Raw genomic sequence first — 25,168 nt, 5'->3', positions numbered from 1 at the left:
TTGTATTGCAATACAAATAAAGTAAGAACCAAAGAGGGAGAGAAATGTGGGAGGTAATGCTGATGTAGTGCTTACCATGTTTGTCAGGGATGAGTAGACCATCCAGCTGAGGTATGGGCTTGTTGCTTTTAAATTCCTCACCTTTTTTGGCCTCCAACGTACCCTCTCTTCATAATGCACACTAAGTTAATGAGTAGGAGAGGAAAAGGGGGTTTTGGCTGAACCACAAAAGTCTGAATTTGCCTTTTCTTCAAGTTCTGCTGGGGTACAACAATGCACCTCTTTTCCCATCTCAACTCTCTCACCCTCTGCAGTTGTCAGGTCAGCTTACTTCAAGGGAAGGGCTGTTTCTGTGCTACTTGCTCAGTGTTCTTGGGACTTTGTCCTGAGCCCTTGTTTGTCTTTTTTGCCAACCTTTGTGCATCCATCCTCCAAGTGCTGTGCAGAAGTGATTATATGGGCAGCTTCAATTTGGAGCACTAAAATTGGGGTGATGTTAGAGGGATCTTTTACTGGCCTTTACCAGTTGATTGAACAGTGCATTGAGGAATGTGAAGTGCTAAGTAGATTGCTTTGTATGACTAACATTTTCACTGTCAAAGCAGCCAAGTGTGAGCACCTTTGAATACTCTGAGCATAAGACCCAAACTACAAAGGACAACAGAGTGTTTGGAGGAATATTGCAGGTTGGAAGGGACTTTAGAAGGTCTTTACTGCAACTGCTATCTCAAAGCTAGCTCAGCTGTGAGGTCACGCCAAGCTGTTCAGGGCTTTATCCAGTTGGGCCTTGAAAACCTCCAAGGATGGAGAGTACCTAGCCCCTCTGGGCAACCTGCTCCAATGCTTGATTGTCCTCATGGTGAAAAAGGTTTTCCTTGTGTTCAGTCAGGACATTTCATTTCAATTTATAACCGCTGTTCCCTGTCCGCCCCCTGTGAGGAACCTGGCATTGTTGTCTTGAAAACTTCCTCATAGGATTTAATAGCGTTCAAAGTAATTGTTTGCCATTGTTTGCTCATGAATGATTACTTGTATTTTGTTTAATTTTAGATAAATCCAGGACAGATCTGGAACAAGTACCTAAGGTATGGTTCCTGTGCACTCTAAGCTTTTATAAGGATTTCTCACATGTAGTCTTGAATATATGAATGTACTCTCTTCTTTGTAGAGATTTTATGCAAGCTGATTACTTGAACTGATTCTCAAGAGGATCTACAGTGCTCAGAATTTAAAAAGACTTAAGAACAACGTGCTTTTTCTTTTTTTTTTTTTTGTTTGTCATTTCCCATGGTCTTGATTTTTCTCTTACTTAAAGTAGAATACAAATGTCATTACTTTTTTCATCTTTAATAGTTAAAACCTTAGAGCTGGGCAAAATTAGCCACTCAATGTTCTAGGAGGAAAGGGAAACTGAAGAGTTTGATAGAAGGTTGAATATTGCATAGTGTACAATTTAGCATTAGGTTTAACTCCTTGAATCCTTGAGCAAAGCCCTCTTGCATATATGATTGCAGCGTATATGATGTGGGTTTTTTGTGACAGGTTGACAAAAGACACAACTCCAGATTCCATTTCAGTCTGAGTAATTTTTTCTAGGTACATTAAGAAGTCAGAGTGTTAATATGGGTCAGCATCTCTGTGCCAGTCATGTAGGCTGTTACTTGAATAGCTGTCACCACAATGTTTGAAGTCCAGAAAACAAGAATGTTTGAGTGTGGTGTGATGCTATGGTCTATGTTGAACCTTTTAAAATTACACTTCATAAATACCAGGAAAAGGGTACTACTGTCTGCTTGGAAGCTCAAGGTTTGTACCAGTTTTGTCAAGTAAAAATAATGTTATCAGAGAGAATTTTAGATTAGTAGTTCTCTAAGATGTGTAGTTAATGTTGCATGTTACTGACTCTTTCCGTGACCAGCGTGTTTTCTGCATTGTGCTAAAGGAGATCAGCTTGAGGCTCTGTTCCCTCCCAGATAACACTTGCTGCACCCTGATGTCTGGCTGGATCCTCAGTCTGGTAGAAGCTGTGGCCCCAGAGATGAGCAGATCAGCAGTAGGATGCCCCCGCTATTGAAGAATTTTTGCTCTGATCCTTTAGAGGACCCACATGCAGTTTAATGCTACCTATGTTTTCACACACAGGATGTTTAGATCATCTTGGGTGCTTGATAACCTATGTAATTTTGGAGCTGTGCCTTCCACTTTTAGGAAGATAAGACTTTGTCAGATCACAGAAGGTTTTAAAGTGTAAATTGGTTGTAAGGTCTGGAATGAATTTGTTTGCCTGGATAAATGAAAATTTGGTTTTTGAAAATCAACAGATAAGGTCCCTGTCAACTTCATGAGATGGGAGGTATGTTTAACTGGGGAGGAAAATGTAGGGGCAAGGGAGGCGCATTTATTTCTTTTGTTTTTCTGTTTCAGATTTTTATGAAACCAGATTTTGCCTTGGAAGATTCCTTAACGTTTAATGCCGTTTTACCATGGTCTCATTTTAGTACTGCTGGTGGAAAAGGAAATCGTGATGTAGCTTCCTCCAAGTTACTTCAAGAAAAGGTACGACTTTGATACAGGATGTCGTTATCTGTCACAGCTGCTAGTTACTACAAAGAAACTCCATTGCTACTGTTCTGTACTGTTTGTTGAGACATCACTGTTGTGGGCTTTGTTATCTCTCATTTTACATCAGGCTGCAGATTGTTAGTAAGCAATGCAGGAAGCATCTTACTGAAAGATTACTTTTTTCCCTGCTAAATAAATCTATCTATCAAATCTGGAAAAAAGAATCTGTGTATGGCTTAATAACTGGCTGTTCTTGACTGCTAAAACTTACTGAAGCAGGTATATACTGGGAACTTCAGAGATGTGGAGCTGTTAGGGAGGAAGAGCAATTCTATGAGAAGGGAAAGCTAAAGGTTGTACACTGTTTAAGCCTATTGCTTTCTCACATCTCAGGAAAACTCCAGATTCAAGGCACTGTGGTTTCTGTACTAAATACTAAATCCTAAGGTTTTTTTATGTCAGGAGCTTCTTCTTACCTTTTTGTTGTCATGTCATCTGCACTGATCCATTTTTGCATTTCACAAAGGACTTGAGTGCATTGGACAGCATGAAAGCAGAGCTGTTTCTTTCATATTGGAAACAGAAGTCTTTACTTGGTCTTTTTTTGTTGTTGTTAGTTATGTAGTCATACTATAGAAAATCCGATAATGAATCATTTTTGTGGTATGAATACCTGTAAAATGCTTATAGAAAATCTGTATCATTTGGAGTCTGTTTTCTAACTTTAATTTTCCCTCCTGTTTAACCTATTAAAGCTTCTGGGAGCTGGGGGGGTGGGGAGAAGAAAAAAAAATAGTAGTGAGGTGCCTTGACTAAAAATAACATGAGATCCTCTGGAAGGTGTTTCCAAACTTCCAGGAGTTAGTCTTCCTGCTCTCCTGCCAGGTCAGGAGGAAGAGACAGGCTCTGCTGGAGGCCAACTTGATCCTTCATTGGGTTGTCCTCCGCACCTAAAGTTGGAGGAATGCTTCTTTGGAGTTTCTTGTGGCAGTTGCTGTCTGAAGATGAAAAAGCAGTGTCTGGCATATGCTTTAAACTCACAAAGTGTGCCTGGCAGCAGGAGGATGGATGCTCAACATGGACTTTGAGTGAAGGAGACCCAGAGCCCTCTCTGATGCAGTGGAGTGAAAAGGCTTTGAATAGCTGTGAGCCACACTTCTTTGGAGAGGTGATACAAGTACCTAAATAGTATAAAACAGTTCTGTTGCCTCCAAAGCCACATGCCTGACAAATTACTACACTGCTTCATATTACTGAAATGGGCCCAGATTTTTTGTTTTACTTTTTAAAGGCTCTGAACTGCACAAGGTTTACACTTACCATGTGTAAATAGGCACTCTGCTGCCATAATTATCCTTAGCTCCAGGTGCCATTTTTTCAACAGAATTTTGAAAAACCTGCCTTAAGCACACGTACTTAGGCTATTAGTGCTTTTTGAACTGCTGCTGGTCTACTTGAACAGTTTCCCCCTGATGTTTTTCTCTTCCTTACCTCCTTCCATGTCTTGCCCTACATTGGGACTGTAAGCTCTTTGAGGCAGGTACTATCATTTTGTTCTGTTTGTTCTACCTCTCTTAGCATTCTGAAGGGACTTGGGCCATCTGGTTGGTACAATCACATAAATAAATGATCATAATAACCCTTTCTCTGATTCCTATGTCCTAGTCTGTTTCAGCTTTTCCTGTGGGCTAGGTGTGTCAGCTGGCTGGTGGAGGATGTTTTTGATTAAACATATTGCGAAAAAAGATGGGTTTGCATATTGTATAAATCCCCAGTGTTAAATACCTGCAGGATGAAAATAACTATAAGAAGGGAACGTTCTCCAGCTGATTTTCTTTCCATCTCTGGATGGGCCTTTTGAAATTCAGCATGAGGTTTGAGTGCTTGGCACCTCTTAGAAACCAGGTCATCTGAGTATTAGCATTCAGATGAGCATCCTAATGCTTCAGTCCTTTGAGTTTGCATATTCAGCATAAGCCAGAACACAGAGCTTTTACAGCTCAAATAATCAGGCCAACCCAGTGGTCTGGTAACTGGTCGACAGAGAACTTGAATTTCAGATTTGAAACATGTAGGCATACTCCGTCTCTGGGACTCCCACAGTGCCTAATAGGAACTCCAACTGGTTGGCCAAAACCAACTGCAGGCAGAGATACCCTGAGGATTTTTCTACAAAGAAGATGCTACAGCCTTTTAAATGAACAGAGCCATTCCAAAGCCATGTCATCAAGTAAAGTCGGGCCACGTCTTTAGCCACTTTGGTGACCTGAAGTACATAGCGTATTTGCATGTGTATACTGTTCTTACATGCAAGCCAGTATCCAGAGCTGTCTGCTGGTTAATGGCCATATTCTAACAGTGTCAGTGCAACCGTGTGGTACAAAAGCTTGGGTATTTTAAAATTATTTGCTTTTCTGCCTTGTAATTTTCAAGCAGGAGAGGCATCAAGTCAGCCTTCCCAAAGTGATTTGGAGCTCATTTAAAAACAAATGATCAAACCACAACAGGTAGTTATTTGCTCGCTAGTCTGACAAAGGTTTTTAATTTTTATTAGTAAAATTTCCTCATGATACAGTAAGACAAATACCCTGAAAGTGTATTTGCATGGTGATAAACTTGCCAAGTCATAACAACACTGTTTGTTTTTCCTCCTCCCTCCTCTTTCTAGCTAAGCCATTATCTGGACATTGTGGAAGTCAATATTGCTCATCAGATCTCTCTGCGCTCAGAAGCATTTTTTCATGCAATGACCTCTCAGCATGAGTTGCAGGACTACCTCAGGAAAACCTCCCAGGCTGTAAAATTACTTAGAGAGAAAATCTCCAAAATTGATAAAGTAATGTGTGAAGGATCGCTTCGAGTTTTAAGACTGTCACTCACCAGAAATAACTGTATAAAAGCATACAACAAACTGAAGTTAATGGCTACTGTACACCAAACACAGCCCACAGTACAGTTGCTGCTATCCACTTCTGAGTTTGTTGGAGCTTTGGACTTAATAGCAACAACACAGGAGGTGTTACAGCAAGAGCTTCAAGGCATTCACAGTTTCCGGTAGGTAACCATCTAGGAAATTAATAAAAAGCAAGTAGAGCTAGAATGTGTTGAACATATTTTGTTGGCTGAAGGGATTTGTTTTATCTTTGTTAGTTCATTCCAGGAGGACATGGTACAAAATGTAAGTGTGGCATAAGCAGTGTGACTAATGCATATGCCAGAGGTAATTTTTTTTGTGGGGGTGGGGGGTGAGATTCTTTGTACTCCATTCTTGTTTACAGGTGTTTTAGAGGTGCAGAGATGAGAGCCAAGCAATGGCTGGACCTTCGTCTTGCAGGGCTTGTAGCCTGCAGCTGAGAGATGGTTTCCAAGTAGTGGTCTGCAATCCTCATGTATGCAGCACCCCAAAGATACAGTTCTTGCTACACAGCTCCACTCTGGGCCCGTGTCTTTAGTGACTGACCTAGGCTTGTGGTGTACAAGAATATGCATGGACCATGTGTTCAATAGGTAAGCCTCCAGCCTGTGCTTGTGCTGGAAGAAGCTTTGCAACCAAAACCCAGTGCAAAGCTATCAAACTATGGCTCAAAATGTGGCCTGAGGTTGACAGCTGGTCAGATAGGACGTATTCAGCCATGTCTGCTCTTGTAGAGAGCTGTATTTGCAGTGGCCAAGGGGTTCTTCCCCTTGCTCCATCCAACTCAGAAATCCAGTTCTGTGAGCTGCTGAAGTTGGAAAGGGAAGAAACAGTAGGAAGATGCTGCCCAAGCTCCTGTTGCTACTGCTTTTTCACCCATGTTTGCTACAGTGATGGGATTTAGTGAGTCCAAGGTCCTGTGCTGGCTGCTTCTGTTAATAGTGGATGCTTAGAGCTCCGCTTGGGAGATGCTGCTGCACTGGGCAAGGTCCTCTGTGATATGCAAGAGTATTAATACAGTAGAATCCTTTTAGCTAATGTAAAATAAGCTGTCATAACAGTCATATAGAGTTTAAAAGCGGTGTATGCAAAGTTGCCACTGTGGTATGATGCTAGCAGAAGTAGTGTATGTTAAATCATCTCTGAGACTTGAATCAGCCAGTTGAGGAGCTGTATACTTAGTTTTATAAGTTGATACTGAGGGGGGCTGTTTTTTAGAGGTTATGTGGTTCCTGCAACATGGTGGTTCCCAGCTTGCACAATAAAAGCATCATTGTTGCTCAGTAACTGTAAGATGAATGGTCAGAACTTTATACGGTTACTACTCTTGTCCGTCTGTTCTGATGAGCTCCTGTTCTAACACCCCTTCTACCTGGTTTGGAAAAAAAGACTCAAATTTTATGTAGAAAAGATCTCAGAAAAAGTCTTTTAAAAGAATAAATAAAAAAAAGAAATTAAAGAGCTAATAAACTATTGGGAGGAAAGTTGTTAGAAGCTGTTAGTCTTTTTCTTTTAGCTTAAATGGTCCATCTTCAGACACCTTAGTGCAGTTTTTTTCCTCTTTACTGTTCCTGCTCTCAACCACTTGATTATGGTGCACAGCCCTTGACTGAGTCATATTTGTATTTACCTTGATGATAGTGAGTGTACTTCTACAACCCTGTGCCAACACCAATCAGAATTAGTTGTGTTTTGCAATTGAGTAGCCTATGTGCTATGTCAGCAGAGAGTGCAATTCTGCTGTCATTGTGGTTGGTATACGTGATGTCCCAAGAATGTGCTATTATTTTAAAATTAGTCAGATGTAGAACATATTTGCAGATAAATATTCATCTTGCCTGTAAAAAGTAATTTCTATGAATAATGCTTAGTTGGTTGCTTTGGTAGAGTTAAAAATAGTGACGCGAGTGGGAAATGTTCCCTCTGCTTTGGATATTAAAGGTTCAGCAAAGTGATTTAAATGCATCCGAAGTCATCACCCCCAGCAGAGATGCAAGTGCAGTTGAGAAGCCCAGCACAGTTGTTCCCAAGTCTCACAGTGGCCTGTGTGTATAGCATGTCTGGAGAAATAATGTGCAATGAAAAGATGGAGATCTTGATAAAACTTCTCAATAGAATGTTGTGTTTCTAAAAATAAATAAATAAATAAAAATCTAAATTGATGGTATACAGAAATACTTCAGCTTTTCCCAAGAAATACCAAATGGATGTTCTTGCTTTGTTCTGAGCAAGAATGCCGCAATTGTCAAGTAAGTTAAATACCTGATTTATTTTAAGAAGAGATTAACTTCTAAATCAGTATCTCATTTTTCTGAGTAATTAGTATCTCTTTCTTCCTAAATAATTTATCTTATTTTTTAAAAAAAACTTGTTGCTTTAGTGTTGTGCGTGACAGCTTGTAGAATTTGCTTTTGAACAGTTTTAAATTGAGTAATGTCACAGATTGTTCAATATAAAGCAGTAAGAAAACTACTCAGATCATCCATATACAAAAATTTTTCTCTTCTTGTCATGCTATATGCAGAAAAAAATGTAATTTGATTCTAGTTATAGCAAAAAATGAAAGCACCTTAATGGTGCTGTGAAGTAATAAATTGGTGTCTTTAATCTAGGTTAATATCCCCAGTGATTATATGTATCAGTCCTAACTGTATGATTATTGCTTGCTACTTATATAGGATAGAATTAAAGTTTTAGAGCTCTTTAACCTTTTCAAGTTCATCTTTTTAATTTTATAAAAAAAAAAAAACTTAACATTTTAACTAAATTACAAATCTGTACTGCCCGTTTTTACATTGTTTTCACAGCCCTTGTTGGGGTGATGGAGATACGGTGATTTTTTTGCACAGGTATGCTGGCAAACCACACTTTCATACTTTTTTTTTTTAATACAGTAGAACAAAGATACTTGGAAAAATAGTTCTCATCTGTGTATTTTAAAAGAATTTTTACCCTGCAGTCATAATTTTACATCAGAGAATTGTAGTACTTAGTCATTGAAAGGACCTGATGTGCGACTGGTACGTCTTAAGAGATGATTGCCAAGGTGTTTTGCCGGAGTATGAATTAAGGTTTGACTTGTTCCTGCGTGTTTCAGGGTGGAGGGACTTTTTTTGTTGTTAGGGGCTAGAATATCTTGGGCGAAGTGGTGGCAGCAAGCGCTGGGAACTCTTATTGGACATTTCCGTACCTGAGGTTTGAGAGGGTAGGTTACGTTGTGTTTCAGTGTAGTTAAGCACAGTTACAGAAATAACTTGCTGAAGAGCATCTTTGTGCTTACCTAAGTCAGAGTCTTTGTGTTGTGGGTATTAGTCCTGCAGTAAGTTTTGCAACTCCAGTCATTACATTGCAAATAATAATCTTTAGTTTTTTTCTCTTGGGTTTGCTTTGAAATGTCCATGATGCAACTGGCTTGGATTTTCTAGAGGCCATTTTTGCTTAAATTAGATATTTGAAATGTGTCCACTTTATCCATTCCAGCCAATTCTTGACCAACAGTTTCAAAAGCAGGCACATCCCTGGTCATCTTAAGAGTGGAAAAAAAAAAAAACCATTAGTCTGCTTAACTCAGATCCAGCAAGATTCATTCAGTTCAGCTCAGTGCTGGCCATGTGGGCTTCTGCAGGGAGGAGCTACCCTGGCATCGTGCTTCCTCGCACCCTGGCACTGCCTTTGCCCTACAAGGGCTGTGAGGCTGGATCCTGTGGGCTTTGTAATGGTACAGCAGTGCTCCTACCAGGGAATCCTAAGACATTTTTGTTGCTCTACACAATCTAATGGTCCAGCTATGCCAGCACTGAATTAACAGGGGTGAGTTATGCAGGCTCATCCTCCCCATTTTGTATCCACATTTACCTAATATATCACAGCTCCTGTTAATTCTCATTGGCAAAGTGTCTATTTCTTTTTCTTTTTTTTTTTTCTTCCCCCACCAAAGAAAAAGTAGTCTGATTTTTACAGATATTTGGTGCTCCAGCTGTTGGTAGCAGTTGGAAAGCCTGGAGTGTTTGGCATCTCTGAAATTCTCACTTTTAATTTTACTCTGCCAGAAGTTGCTCTAGCTGCACAGCCCTTAAAGACTGGTCGACATTTCTGATGTGAGAAATTCTCTTGTGGTTCTGTATGACAACAGTCTGCAAAACATGGTTTAAAATATGCAATACAGGGAAAAAATATTTTTAATTTAGAGTAGCGTACAAATGGCAAATTTGAAAACTCTTCTGTGTTCTCTGAAAGCCATCCTGTCATGTAAAGCTATTACTGTATCTCAGTCACATGAATTAAATCTGTGACCACATTAAAAGCTCAAATGTTTGAAGTGGAAGAACTTGCAGACTGATGAACTGAGGAACTGGACGAGCAAAAGAAGTACTCCTTTTTAACACTTATACTGACAAGCACTGAGTATTCTTAGTTCTGGTTCACTTCATTGGGAAGGTAGATACTCAGCACCTTCCAAAAAAAAACCCCAAGCCCCCCAAACCCTCACTAATTCCAATTTTTACCCTCCATCAATATTCAAGTCCCTATGTTTTGCTGCAAGGTGGCAGTGCCTCTGAAAAATGCATGGTTTCAGCTGCTCTAAGAAGTGAAAGATTTGAGCCCCCCATTAAGCCAGCACTGATTGCATGGAAATTACCTGCTGGGTGGTTATTTTCTTCAACTGTGAACTAATGATTCATTTTCAGGTTGATTATTTAGCTCATATCTCAATGGCTGTTTTTCTTAGGCATCTTGGCTCACAGCTTTGTGAACTGGAAAAGCTGATAGATAAAATGATGATTGCAGAGTTTTCAACTTATGCTCGCAATGATTTAAATAGACCCCTAGAAGATGATTGCCAAATTCTAGAAGAGGTATGTCTGTTATTGAAATAAACTGTCTGATGAATATGTTTGCATCTTTAATATACTTAATTAGTACCAACTAATTCACTCGGGTCCCTAGTAGCAACATTATAATTTTATACTATTTCTCTTCTCATCCAAACTGCCCCCCCCCCACAACCCCCCTGCTTTTTTTTTTTGGTGCTTGATAAAATTAAATAATTGTAACTAAACTCATGGAACTGCAATCCAGTCCTACTTTATTTTTCAAAATAATCAGTTCTTTTTTCTCTGATTAAATGTATACTGAGTTCACTTCATGAACCTCAACACGTAAGTGAAATGGAAAAGAACATGGATTTTCCTATCTACTTGACTGTAAAATTTCAGTTATGCAATGAAAGCTGATAGTTGCACGTTGTTCTCATTCTGTCTCCCTATGCATTTATGGGTGCTCGTATCAAGCATATGGTTGCCCTGAATACATGCTTCATTTGCAGTGTACGTGTATATATATATATAATTCTTCTGAAGATCATAAATATCTGAAGACTAAACTATTATGGTTGCTTTCTAGACAGGAAAAGATTTTTCTGGATTTTGCCTGTACTGTTCTGCAGTAATTGCTAGACCCTATTAACTGTTTAGTCTTGTTTCATCCATGGGTTTCATGAAATACAGTGAATGGCAATAGCACTTAAATATTCCCATTTCTGCCCTATAGTTTCTTCCCATCTCTGCACTGCAATGTGATAGCCTCTCACTTGTGCTGGTGCAATTGTATTTAGTGTCATTCTTGCCTGGGGTAAGGAAACTCACTAATCTTTAGAAATATCCATGTTTTTAAGCACAGGTAGATGAGCACAACTGAGGAACAGGCATGAAAGGGGCTGGGAGGAAGGGACTTGGTTAGCTGGTATTGCCACAGGGAACTTTGTATAGTTGAAGCATGGCATTAGCCTCAAGGCACTGGACTGATCTAAATACTGTTCACCATGTGTTGCTGTGTAATTTCTTAAAATTGTTTCTTGTCCTCACCTTGATATTTCTAGTGTGGTTTTTTTATTTTCTTTTTTTTTTTCTTCTTGATAGGAGAGACTTGTATCACTAGTATTTGGACTTTTAAAACAAAGAAAGCTAAATTTTTATGAAATATATGGAGATGAAATGATTATTACTGCAAAGAACATAATTAAACAGGTAAGCCAAACACTTCTAACGTATCTGACAAGCTTGCCTCAACCCCTTACAAATTATTTTTTAAGTAGTTAAGAACAGCTCTGATGAAGTTTTTTGATGGCTGATGGTCTCTCATTTAGAGCAGCTGGGCTTGCAGACACTAAGGACTTCCTGAAGCACAGAGGTCTGTTTGCAGAAAAGACCTGGAAGGAGTAGGTAGCATAAGTACAGCAGATCACAGCTTTCTCTGTGTAATTACTATTGTTCTGAATCCCCTGATTTTTTAGCTTAGTTTTCTTCTTTCTTTTAACACATGGCTTTCCCAAATAGTATAGTTGTGTCATAACACTGTTTCAAAAAAAAAAAACCAAAAACCCCCCAAAAAAACCCAAACAAAAAAGCAAAATCCAAAACCACACCAAAAAGGCCCTTCCCAACCCTCTGAAAAATAAAACGCCCAAGTTCTTGGTGTGAATACATAAAAGAGAATTAAAAAACCTTGCAAGTTGAAACAATTGAATTCCCAACAAATGCTACAGAAAACATTGCTTACCTGAATCTTACTTAGCACAGACCTAGCATCGGCACATGATAAAAGGTTGGAAAACATCCTTGCCTTTTTCTGAGAGCAAAGAAGGTAGAAGTGCTTGCCTGTAAAAAATATATTTAAAAAATGAATCCTTGTCCGCATTAGTGTGGTTGTTTGCCATTTAGGGTAGTGTATCTGTCTTTTCAAACAAAAAATCTTTGTAGATAAAACCAGTTAAAGCCAACAAATGAACAAAGTTCAGATGACTATTTTGGCGGAAAACGCATGGACTGGTTTGGACAATGACATGATGGCTTTTGGTTGCAAACAAAAACTTAGACTGAACTTTGAGTGTGTGTTTGGTACTTTTAATTTTACTTATCTTGTTTGTTTGTATGCATATGTGTAAGGGGTGTTTTTCTTCCCTAAAAATAGGTGATTATTTTAAGAGTCATGTTTTGATGTGTTATGAGCTACCTCTGATTTGTATCTCAAAGGCTGGGAGATAAGTCAGGTGGTGGGTTTGCCATCAGATGAAGACAGTCTCTCCTGTCCTCATAATGTCGTATGCTGTTCAGAGCTGTGTTGTGAACCAGGTTGGGAACCCAGCTTCTAAAAGTTTGGATTTTCTTTTATGATTTTTTTTTTTTTTTTTTTATTTTAAGGTTTTTGTTTTAAGCCAGATTGGCTCTGCCAATCCACTTCATGTTGCAGCCCCACAGTTCTCTTGATCTGGTTGTGCAGGGTGGGTATAGATAACGCAGGCCGATATTGCTAGTAAATGTTGTGGCAGAATCAGAAGACAGTCAGTGATATGTGCGACTGCACCACTACTTCTTGTAAGGACTTGGAGATGATGCAAGTCCTTTCTCGCTTGACCCCAATACAATTTAAATTGGGTTAAGCACTCCTGCCCCTAGCTGCTTGTTCTCTCCCTGCCTGAAAGCAGTGGGATGCTCAGCTGGGTCATTGCCCTGCTCCCTGAAAGATCAGCAGAGGGTGTGAGTGAACACTACGTTCTACTCATGCTGTGTTACTGTAAGCCTCGAAAAACGAAGGCATACAGATGTGTGCAGCTGCTCTGGGCCTTTGCATAAGGCTTAACACCAAAAAAAAAAAAAAAAGCATGAATGAATAACACTAGGATAAAACTGTTCATCTGCCTGTCTCCATTGGCATTTCACTTGCCTGTATCAGCAGTAGAAAGGAGACTTTTTTTCCCTTCAGATTCTTTGTTTAGTCACATAATAGGCAGGTAGTGCTTCCTGTTTTCCTGTTCATTCTCAGTCATAAAGTGCTTTTCCCATTCTGCTGGAAATACTTGTCTTTATGTTGGATTTTTCAGGTGTCACCTCTGCTCAGTAATAGACGAAGTTTAATCAACTTCCAGTGTAAGTTTCTGTTGAATAGGGAAAATAAACAAGATCAGAGTACTTCTGTGTGGTTTGTGCAACATATTTGCATTGTGGCCGATTGTCTCAACTCTTAGGAATATTTTTCCTTAATAAAGGAAACTGTTTCCTTCCCACATCTCAAATGTGCTTCCCGTTCAAATGCATTGCTGGGCTGTTTTGGTCAGTACTTTAGTAGCTCCTTATTGCCAGGCAGATGAAAGAGCAGAGGTTTGTAAGCACTGAACACACTACATAGTTGAAGAACAAGGTATATTTTTAAGAAGCTTCTGTACTGACCGCTGTTATTCAAAACACGGGTAAAATCCACATAGCTCGAGATGGCAGACCTCAGTTGCCATCTGGATTGTACATATTCACTTAAAGGCAAGATGAGTTCATATGCTACTGACTCATTTGATCAGGTTATTGATTGGCATTTGGGAGAAACCCCCTAATTCAGTCTGAATTGAGTAGATTTGTACCTATGGCTTACATGTAACGTGAAAAGAGGTCAGTGGAATCGCTGTAAAACAACAGATGTGCTTAGAATGAAAATCAGTTGTTCTGGAGACCTGAAGAAACTGGCCAGTTTTGTGTGTACCAGTTGAAGAGCAAGTGTCCTTTGAGGAAAGGCCACAGAGTAGCTATAAAGATGTGGGGAAATCTAGGGACAGAGGCAGGCAGTGCTGTGGAGGTGAAGAGGATAGACACACAGCAAATACTATGTCTACTAGGAGAGCAGTTGAAACTGGGTCTGCCTTAACAGCTGAAAGCACGGGACTTCAGGTGCGTGCTTCCACATTTCCCTGGTGCTGTTCCTTCCAGTGTAGGTTAGTTCCTAAGTCCTGTATTTAAAGCTGAAAAGTAAGTCAGCCAACATTTTCCAAAGCCAGTCACTTCGGAAGGGGAAAGAATACGGCTTCTATTCTCAAGTACCTGACCTGAGAGACATTTTTGGAACGGTGCTTAGGATCCATGCTCAGAAAAGCAGGTCCCTTCGAAATGGAGCCAGTGTGTCCTCCAGAGCTTAGTACACAGTTGGGAACGTTTTGATCATCTGTATTTTGCAAATAGATGTTTCGGGGGGTGGCTTTTGGGGTTTTGGGGGGGGGGGGGGGGGTTGTTTGTTTTTAGAGAAACAAGTTGTTAAATGATACAGATATGCCTTGCCTTTATTATTTTACTTTCCTTATTTAACTTGAGGATTATTCTGTATGTTGTAAAACTCAGCAGCGGTTAGAAAGAAGCTAAGATCTTTTTTTGTTTTGTTTTTTTTCCCTTTTAAATTTGACAGTGTGTGGTTAATACGGTATCGCAGATAGAAGAAATAGATACAGAAGTGGTTGTTAAGTAAGTATACAGCCAGATCTTTTTTTTGGTGGTGGGTGGGGATAGGAGATGGATGTTTTTTAGCATAGATAAACTTACTATTCTAATTTGTGCTTAAATTGCCCTATAGTTAAGGATTATCCTTCTGTTTCACCTTAAACCTCTGCTTCTGTCCACCTCTGTGAGAATATTGTGTATTCCCCTTCTCATTCAGATTCTAATGTTACCTTAAACTTACCTTTAAAATAAATACTAAAATTCTGTGAATTTCAGTGCATGAAGTGTAAACTACTGTATTTAGGTGTATCTCTCTTAACTACTTGAAGGCATTCCCTGTTGTCATGATCTGGGATTTTGTATTAAAACGTGTCAGTGCTTTCAGTACCTCCCACATGAATGAGAATAGGAGCTATCCAGAGAGGAGACCAGACAACTTCAGACCCAAGAAATGGTCTGGCAGGAACCTCACAAAGCCCAACAAAGGCAAATGCTAAGTTCTGTGTCTAGGGAGGAGCAACCCCTTGCAAGAAGAGAGGCAGGAGCTGGCTGGCTTCAGGACAGCTTTGCAGGGTAGGACCTGGGGGTCCCTGGCGGAGAACTGGTTGGCCATGGATGAGCAGCGTGTCCTTGCAGCCACAGCCTGGGCCATGTTAGCATACTCAGCAGGTCGAGGAACAAGAAAGACACTGAGATCCAGCAGAGGCCACTGGGTTCGTTGGAGGCTGAAGCATGGAGTGTAGAAGGAACAGCCAAGGGAGCTCAGTCCCCCTTCAGCCTGGGGAGGGGAAAACTCTGGGGAGAACTGCCCACAGCTACCCAATGGGAGGGTTATAGCGGAGCTGTAGACAGAACTAGGCTCCTATCAGAGGTGTGCAGGGAAAGGATGAGTGGCAATGGGCACAAGATGAAAGATGAGAAATTATAGTTGAATATTAGGAAAAATGTGTTCCCTATGATGACGGTCAAACACTGAAACAGGGGACCAGAGAAGCTGTGGGATCTCTGTCCTGGGACATAGTCAAGCCTTGACTGGGCAGGGCCCAGGGCAACCCGATCTAGTTGGACCTGCATTGAGCAGGGGTTGGACAAACCACCTCCAGATGTCCCAGCTCTAGAGGCCCCTTCCAGCTTCTGTTTTTCTGTAGCTCCACGATTTGTTTGGCTCAGCAAAGGGTTGCCCCAAGATAAATGAAACCAGACCAGCTGACAAAGCAAAGTGACTGGCAGAATCTGCATGGGATTCATACCCAGATTGGAAAAAGACTGTACACAGGGTCATTTTTAAACATTGGATATTTGGTCGCCATTCTCCAATGTTTACTGTTCTGCTATTGGGTCCTAACTGTGTATTACAGGGTTTAACTTTTGTTCTATCAATGACTTTTCTGCCCTTTGCCCCAAACAGCTGACTTGCACTTTAATAGCAGAAGTGGCCTCATTGCAATGCAACAAAATGAACTTAATAACATGGCTTTTGTAACACTTGTAAAATATTTAATTTAATTTAAAAAAGAATTTTTTTTTTCCCCCCACATGATCTGTGAAAATGTTACCAACAAGGGAGAGGGGTTAATAACACATACTTATTCCAGGGAAAAGAACATTATGCCCTGGAAAAAACTAAATGGTAAATGTGAGGCTTTCATTTTTTCAGTATGATGTATTTTTATATACCTCCTTCCCCATTCCACTTGCATACGTTGTGTTGATCGTGACTGTTGTTCAGGTGAGGTCTGTTGTTCTGCCAGATAAAGACCTACAGAGTTTTCCTTATATTTACAATTCCATTTAAAGCATGGTTTTTTTAATTTATGTGCCAGTAGGCATCACAGCTGGTAAACATTTGCTGTTTACTGAATACTGCTCTTTTTTTAGGCTTGCAGACCAGATGAGGATGATGAATTTTCCTCAGTGGTTTGATTTACTGAAGAATATTTTTTCTAAGTTTACCATCTTCCTTAAGAGAATAAAGGTAAGACATTAATTTACCAAGAGCTTCACATAGTTGAGACATGAAATGGAATGAAGTTACTTTCCATTTGAAATCTTAAGGTGTTGGTTTTGCTTATAGAGTTCAAACTTTGATTGAAAGAAGGATGTGTGAATATCGGCATCCAGGGCAAAAAAATGATTAGTGCTAACAAAGAGAGCAGTGGGAAGGAGATAATACCTCTTGTTGTGTGATTTACATCCATTTCAGGCTGCTAGGGATTAGGACAGAACTTTTGTATGTGTTAGATTGCTCCAAATGAGGTTTCTTTCACTGTTCTCAGAAACTTCTGATATTGATTACCGTCAGATGGATGGGTCTGCCTCTGAATGCTAATTACACAATAGAAAATAAAGCCAGGATTTAGTTCAATTTTGTGGGTAAAAGAAAATATCTTTCTAGCACAAGCTTGTGGCACAGGGTTTTGGTTTTTTTGTAATAAAAGTTATATTTGATTCTAGGCTACGTTAAATACTATCCGTAGCGTGGTTTTCTTGGTTCTAGACAAGAACCAAAAAACCAGAGACTTGGAGGACACCTTACAAAAGAACTCTGCTAAAGACAGTACGGTGGACACAGAAGTGGCTTACCTGACTCATGAAGGCATGTTTATAAGCGATGCATTCAGCGAAGGGGACCTCCTGCCTGTAGCAGCTGACACTACCTCTCAGAGAAACACTTCCCCAAACAGTGAGCCCTGTAGCAGTGATTCAGTCTCTGAACCAGAGTGCACTACCGATTCCTCATCTAGCAAAGAGCAAACATCGTCTTCAGTTACTCCAGGGGGAGTAGAGATGATGTAAGTAAATGTGCTGCCTGTCTCCACTTTGCAACATGTCAGAAGCAAGGTGTTAGGTGCAGGCGGTTGTTTCTGATGATACAGTACAAAAATTACTTTGAAGGAATGCGCTCTTCTAGGTAAGTGAAGTGCAGTGGCTCTCTGCCATCGCCCCTAGAGACTGCCATCAGACTGCACTGTCCCCAGCTCACCTTTGTTTTGTTTATTTGCCTTGTTTTCACCTCGATGTGTAGTGGTACGGGGACTGATTATGTTACTTCTTACAGAAAAGGGGCCCCTCCCCATCTGTTCTGCTCGGGAGCCTGCTTCTGTAGAGAGCAGTAGAGATGCAAGTCTAGCCTACATGAAAGACAGATTGTTTGTCATGCCTTTAGCAGGCAGAAGCATCTCTGTTCCCGGTCTATGTTCTCTATGGCTATTTTTTCTGGTTGTTTTTTTTTTTTTAAGCTGGCTTTCTGGAATACACCTTGATAAATTCTAGAGAAAAATCTGCTGTTCATTGTCAACTATTTGGCTTGCATGGTTAAATAAAACCATCTCAGTGCTTTGGTAACATAGGCAGTGCTGCCCTGTGGTGCTCCAGAGTTGTAACCTTTTTGGCATCCTTTTATGCATACCTTATTTATAGCTGGAAGTCAGAGCTACATTTTTTAAAAGAACCAGGCATAGTGTGTGTGGGACTCGGGCATGAGCCATTTCAAAAGCCAGCATGTCTGGATACAGACTTCTGTGAAGCAAAATTGAAATACCCCTTGTTACCCTGCTGAAAGATGGAAGATAGAAAGTGGCCTGCGTGCTCTAGCTGATTGGTACTCAAGTGTCTATACTTGTGTGTTTAAGCAACTGTCAGTTTTGATAGAGACTTTCCCCCTCAAATCACAATGCTGGCTGAAGGAGATAGATTTAAAATAAATATGCTGTGCATAAATTTAGGCCTCTATATGTCCAAACATCTGTTGTACACTGGAAGAGAAATGCCATGTGAAGAGGGGTCCAGGGTTACAGTGAGGAGCAGGGAAGGAGAAGAGAGTTGGATCTGAACTGGTCTGGAGCACTTTGCCAAGTTTGCTAAAAATATACCACCCAGCTAGAGCTCTTGAGCAATCAAGTTGTTTCTGAGGCTGGTTGCATAACTTTGTTGTAAAATGAACTTGCTTCATCCCTCATCTGTTTTTTTTTGCACCTCTGCTCTGTGTTTGGAGCAGGCTAATAAAATTACAATCTGTCCTGGTTTCAGCTGGGATAGAGTTAATTTTCTTTCTAGTAGCTGGTACAGTGTTATGTTTCGGGTTCAGTACCAGAAGTATGTTGATAACACACTGATGTTTCCAGTTGTTGCCAAGTAGTGTTTGGACTAAGTCAAGGATTTTTCAGCTTCTCGTGCCCAGCCAGCAAGAAGGCTGGAGGGGCACAAGAAGTTGGGAGGGGACACAGCCAGGACAGCTGACCCAAACTGGCCAAAGGGTATTCCATACCATGTGACGTCATGCCCAGTATATAAACTGGGGGGAGTTGGCCTGGGGAGATCGCTGCTCAGGAACTAACTGGGCATCGGTCAGCGAGTGGTGAGCAACTGCATTGTGCATCACTTGTTTTGTATATTCCAATCCTATTATTATTAATGTCATTTTATTATTGTTGTTATTATCATTATTAGTTTCTTCCTTTCTGTTCTGTTAAACTGTTCTTATCTCAACCTGTGAGTTTTACTTTTTTTTTTCCCCAGTTCTCTGCCCTTTCCCACTGGGTTGCGGGGGAGTGAGTGAGCGGCTGCGTGGTGCTTAGTTGATGGCTGGGGTTAAACCGTGACACAGTTACAACAATTTTAGCCCAGTTGCTGCTCTGTAGCATCCAGGGTTTTCTCTCTTCTCTCATACTGTTGGTCCCTTGAGCATCCACACTGGATGAAAAGATTGTTATCCTAACTAATTAGATGAATGGCAGAGCTGTGCTATGGGCTAGCCTCAAAACAGTAGGCAAATCACAAAAGTTTTTTTTAAAAAGCACCAACTTAGGAGCCTGAAGTCTAAAGAGCTAATAGAATGACAGCCTATAGATTAAGGTGATGGGGAGTGCAGAGTAAGTATTTTAGGCCTTACACTTGCAGTGGAAGAAAAATGCTGTGTTTTATCTGTCATATGCTTGTGATGCTCAAGTGTTACAAGAACTGGGTAAACTTTAGCTCACTAAATGTTAATAATATTTATTGTGTTAGTAATGGCTATATTGTATTTTCTCTCAGACCATTAATAGCAATTAGAATGTGGATTTAAAACAAAATATAAGGATGTGCAGCTGTACATTTCCTTGTTACAGGGATTGACATGACATTGACAGCAGCTTAGAAGATTTCATCTGTACAAAGTGACTTTGGTGATTAACTGACTGTCTGCATTTGACAGTTGCTGCAAGGCTCTTTCTTCCTTCAACCTGTGAGCAGAAATATACTGGTTTTTTTTTTTTTATAAATTGATGCTCAACCAACTGGTTCTGTCATTTGTAGGATCAGTGATGACATGAAGCTGACTGACCTGGAGCTGGTCAGGCTGGCAAACAATATTCAAGAGTTACTTTATAATGCCTCTGATATCTGCCATGATCGTTCAGTCAAGTTCCTCATGGCAAGAGCAAAGGTAAGGAGCTTGGGTCAGACTGCTGTTGGTGTCTCATCCTTAAAGAGAATTTACTCCCAAGTCACTGGTTTAATGAGTGAGAGTTCTGAAATGGCATTCTCAATTGAAATTAACTGTTCCTGCTGCCACAGGTGCTTGATGTTAATGCCCAGAGCACACAGGCATTAACATATCATGTCACTGTTAGGCAATGTGGATTTCTGCTACTTTGGGGTTTTTTTCTTCTTTTTAATATTCTGGCTTGCTGTCTTTGAAACTCCATGCAGAGAATGCATATCTATGACAAGGTAGCTGCTTGCACTGCAGTCTGCCTTCTCTGTCCCATGTAGGGTTGAATAATGTGCCTCTTAAAATACTAGTAGACCTCAGACACGCTGATTAGTTATTTCTTTACATCTCTGAATTTTTGTAGTGTTATGTCTCCTTACAATGGTTTTGTTTGTATATAGGATGGCTTCCTAGAGAAGCTGAATTCCAGTGAGTTTGTTGCTCTTTCTCGCTTGATGGAAGGCTTTATCTTAGATACTGAGCAGATCTGCGGCAGGAAAAGTATGTCCTTGCGAGGAGCACTTCAGAGTCAAGCCAATAGATTTGTGAATAGATTCCATGAAGAGAGGAAGACGAAACTAAGGTATCTTTGGGTAGAAGATCTTTGTGTTCTTACATGAATAATTTTATCAATCATATGCCAGGCAAACACAATCTTTTGTTGCCTAGAACACTAGTAAGCCAGTTGTACTTAAGAGCAGGGGGTGAAAAAACTGTATTAAACCCCTATTATTTCCAATTGGTTTAGACTTTTACTGGTTTTGTAACAGTTCTTCAAACTGGATTGTTCTACAGTTACCTAAATAAGGACAGTAATAGCCACAGGAAATACTCAAGACTGACATTGAAGGGCAGGATTGCTCTGTCTCAGGGGTTAAGTAACTTCAGGATAATTCACTTCCAACTTTTTTTTTTTTTTTAAATCCAAACCAACAACAACACCAAAAAAACCCAACCCAAAAAACCTCCAACAAAAACAACAATTAAAAAAACCCCAAACCACTTGGGGAACAGCCTTCCCAGTAACATAGATCAAGTCTTTATGCTCTCATCCATCAAAAAAGCTCTTAGAATTCCAGTATTTGCACATTACTTCAGTGGCAGTGAAGTCATAAGGATCTTTATTGCCTAGTGTAGTCTTTTGTCCTCTATGATAGATTGAATGATCAAATTGTGAGATCTCTATGCCAACACGGTATTTTTCTGTTTTGCTACTGCCAATTGTTGGGCACCTCTTTCTAATGAAGATGAATAACATACCATTTTGGGCCACTGGCTTTTTAAATTACTGTAGTTTTGATTCCATGACATTACAGGCAGGAGAAGCGTCAAGACAAGGCATTTCATTTTCTCAGCCTCCTCTCTTTTGTGCTTATAACTAGCCTACTTTTGGACAACGAGCGCTGGAAGCAAGCTGAAGTTCCTGCCGAGTTTCAGGATCTTGTAGATTCGGTGTCAGATGGCAGAATTTCTCTCCCTGAAAAAAAACCAGCAGGTGTGTATCTTGCAGTCCTACTGTTAACTGAATTTATTATCAGCAAATGCTGCAATTGAATGTTGATGGACATATTCCGATGTCACTCTTGATCTGTTTGCTCGCTGTCTTCTGGGGGGATCAGAAGGAAGGTGATACCTTTTCTTTTTTTTTTTCTTTTTTCTTTTTCTTTTTTTTTTTCCCTTTTACTGGTGTTGAAACTTCTTGTGCTGACCTTTTAAAGTTTTTGTTGGTTTTTTTTTTGAAAACCCATTTAAGTGTTAGCACAGGGAGGGAGCTACTTTTTTTATATACGTATTCCCATTGTAGAGGCTTACAGTCTTTGCACAAGTTCAGTCTTTCCACAGAACGTACCACTGAAGTATTGCAAGGGACTGAGGAGCATGTGTGTGTGCTCGGCCCCCCCTGTGTTAAACAAAGCTTGTTCCTTCCCACTACTTCATCTGCGAGTTGTTCAAATGAAAGGCAGCGTGCTATGTGGCTGCTCATGGAAGTGAAAACTCATGTACATTCAATTATTTACCTTGCTACAGAAACCTCATTTGACCTCAGACAAGTTACTTTTTTCTCCTTGCACTCCATTTACCCATGTGCAAAATGGGAATGCATAACGTGTTCTCACCTTGTGGGGATACTCATCCAATACTGCAGTGATGAATGTGTGTGAACAGCTGGAAGAGGAAGGAAACATACATAGAGGGCAAGGAAAATGCCAGTAGATGAGAAGGAAGAGAATACAGTAATAGAGAAACCCCGACTCCTCAAAAGGAATATAACAGATACAGAGGGCATATTAGGCAATAATCACTCCAACTATGGAACATGACATCAAAATATGCTCATCAACCATTGCTCTTAAAATAGGCTCTTGCAGCTTCCTTCAAGAAGATAGGAAACTGGTGAATCAAATTTAGCATGAAAAGCTGCATCAGTAAGAGCTTCTGCTATGAAGCCTGAGGAAGAAGTGGTTTGACGCTAAAATATTAATATACAGAGCAAATAATTTGAGAATGTATAGTAACTTTTTCTGCTTTTCTTCTTCTATTTGTAACCTGTTGTATTTGAAGTTTCTAAGTCCATAATGACTGTTGGGCTTTGGGGGATTTTTGATCTAAAATCCCAGCAGATTAAAAAGTAACTTTATAGGTTGTAACAATTATGATGGGTCACCAACTATATAATAAATATTGTAAAAGAGAGCGGTGCTCCAAAGGTTGATTGTGGTTTTTTTCAAGCCTTAGCAAGTAAACACTAAATTTTTAGAAACTAGCATTTTTTGTACTTGTTTTTAGTTCAATTCATCCCTTTTCTTTTCTTGCTAAAACGTCTAGCTATTGAAGAAAGAAAGCCAGCTGAATTCCTTATTGTTGAAGGACAAAAATATGCAACAGTTGGGTAAGATGCACTCTCTTTCTCTTAGCAGTGGGTTAGTTGGCAAGAACTTTTGAGTAGAACTGTGATGAATACTAACAGCTTTAACAATCTTATTTAAATAAAAAACCCCCTCTCCTTTCACAGACTGGTTTCTCTCTAGTTCCCAGTTATAAAACATTGCAAGCTCTTCTGTTCATTAAAATGCTGTTTCTTCTCTGAATGACTAGGCTGAAATTTATGGTTTCATTTGAATATGGGGGTTTTTTTCCAGTTATTTCATGAAAACACACAGTCATGAAAATACAGGTTTGTCTTCACAGCACACTGTTATTTCTTGCAATATAGGTTGTCTCTGGGAAAATCATAGAATCATGGAATAGTTTGGGTTGGAAGGGACCTTTTAAAGGTCATCTAGTCCAACCCCCTGCAATGAGCAGGGATATCTTCAACTAGATCAGGTTGCTCAAAGCCCCATCCAACCTGACCTTGAATGTTTCCAGGGATGGAGTATCTACCACCTCTTTGGGCAACCTGTGCCAGTGTTTCAACACCCTCATTGTAAAAAATTTCTTCCTTATATCTAGTCTGAATCTACCCTCCTTTAGTTTGAAACAATTATCCCTTGCCCTGTCGCTACAGGCCCTACTAAAAAGTCTTATAAGCCCCTTTTAAGTACTGAGAGGCCACAATAAGGTCTCCCCGCAGCCTTCTCTTCTCCAGGCTAAACAACCTCAAGATACATGAGTCCAACACTGAATGATTGCTTACCTTATTCAGAATAAGAAATAAGATATGGGCTATCTCACAAGCTGCATGTGCTATTCCTTGGTATCCTGATTGCTTTGGATTGGAAAGTAGTTTCTTAAAGCTGGTTATATCAAAGACATTTTGAAATATATGATACTCACATACTTCTTCCGTTTAAAAGCAAGCTGTATTTCCAAAGACTATGAGGCTTAAGCATTAAATATGCATGAGAGTGGTTTTGGGGAGGGAGTAAAACCTGGAAGATCTCACTCCCCAGAGTCCTAACATCAATTTACCCCAAACTTAAAAGTTCTGATTTACATAATATCTTTGACCAGGTGTCATTTTATGAGTTGCTTCATGATGATGCGTCATTGTTCGATTAGAAACAGAAGCTGATGGCTCAGAACTTCTGTGCCAGCCAACTGATATCACTGCAAAAGAGCATTTCAGGTCGAGTAGGAGCATTTGAACATGCTTTAAAGGATAAAATTTACTTAATAGCTGATGTGTTTGATAATCCATCTCTGCTCATTTGAAATTTGTTATATTTAGCTCTGTGAAGCAATTGTGAGCTTCATGTTGGTCCAAGTATTTGTTTCAGTTCTACAGACTTCTACATAGTTTCATTGTAATTCATCAGATAAAATGTATTCATGAAAAAAAGCCTAGATGTTCTCAAAAAATTCTCCAGGTGTTTATTTTCAGTTGATTGTTCATCATCTTTCTGTACTCTACTGCCTGAAGGAAGAGAGAGATTTAACTTTTTGAAATGTTAGAATATCTACTCTGAACATTTGATCTTGCCTTAGTTTTCCTGCCTTCTGTGTATTTGAATTCAAAGGAACATACCTGCTCTTTGTGGAGCTGCCTTATTTCCATCCGGTAGCTCCCAAATTCTCCAGTGCCTGCTGAATTCAGGCGAAATTAGAGGTGTTGAGCATCTTTCAATATTGCTGCTGTTTGTTCACAGCTGTCTTCTCTGTTTGTGACTCCTTAGCATTCATTACATCCTTTTCAATGGTGGTTGCTGTCTACATTCTGTGGATTTTTATATTTGCTCAAAGTTGGCCGGAATTATACAGTAGTACAAGAAAGGAGCTTTGGATTTTTTGTCCCCTGCCAACATCTATGTGGAGACTTCTAGTTCCACAGTAGCTTTTTTGGAGATGAAAAAGTTGTACCAATGAACTTCAGAGATTTTCTCTCATATATGTTAAGTACTTTTTCCACACGCCGCCCTGTGGAATGGGTATTCTTTATAACCATCTTCATGTATATCTTCTTTTATGTTTTACTTCTACTTCAGATCAGTTAGTGGGTTTATTTAATGCTCTAAACTCTAGCAT

The 25,168-nt window shown here is 39.8% G+C and overlaps 1 protein-coding gene across 12 annotated transcripts in view; it reads left to right on the top strand.

Moving 5' to 3' along the window:
- The window catches only part of VPS54 (VPS54 subunit of GARP complex), a 54,439-nt gene that overhangs the window by 15,500 nt on the left and 13,771 nt on the right, over nt 1-25,168 (top strand). For 7 of the 12 annotated variants that reach the window (XM_041125086.1, XM_030021306.2, XM_041125088.1 and 4 more), the window contains 12 exons: nt 1,051-1,085; nt 2,425-2,556; nt 5,231-5,616; nt 10,206-10,332; nt 11,395-11,502; nt 14,699-14,754; nt 16,609-16,705; nt 17,185-17,522; nt 20,026-20,155; nt 20,605-20,786; nt 21,586-21,698; nt 23,030-23,093. In XM_041125086.1, the coding sequence (XP_040981020.1) occupies nt 1,051-1,085; nt 2,425-2,556; nt 5,231-5,616; nt 10,206-10,332; nt 11,395-11,502; nt 14,699-14,754; nt 16,609-16,705; nt 17,185-17,522; nt 20,026-20,155; nt 20,605-20,786; nt 21,586-21,698; nt 23,030-23,093 (1,768 nt within the window). The remainder of the gene's footprint in view (nt 1-1,050; nt 1,086-2,424; nt 2,557-5,230; nt 5,617-10,205; nt 10,333-11,394; nt 11,503-14,698; nt 14,755-16,608; nt 16,706-17,184; nt 17,523-20,025; nt 20,156-20,604; nt 20,787-21,585; nt 21,699-23,029; nt 23,094-25,168) is intronic. The other 5 variants (XM_041125090.1, XM_041125089.1, XM_041125091.1 and 2 more) reach the window with 1 other exon arrangement.

Source organism: Aquila chrysaetos, chromosome 8 (assembly GCF_900496995.4).
Source record: "Aquila chrysaetos chrysaetos chromosome 8, bAquChr1.4, whole genome shotgun sequence".
In the NCBI taxonomy this organism is placed as follows: Eukaryota; Metazoa; Chordata; class Aves; order Accipitriformes; family Accipitridae; genus Aquila; species Aquila chrysaetos.
Note: the sequence above shows the minus strand (reverse complement) of the source record. Positions and strands in the feature narration are given on the sequence as shown.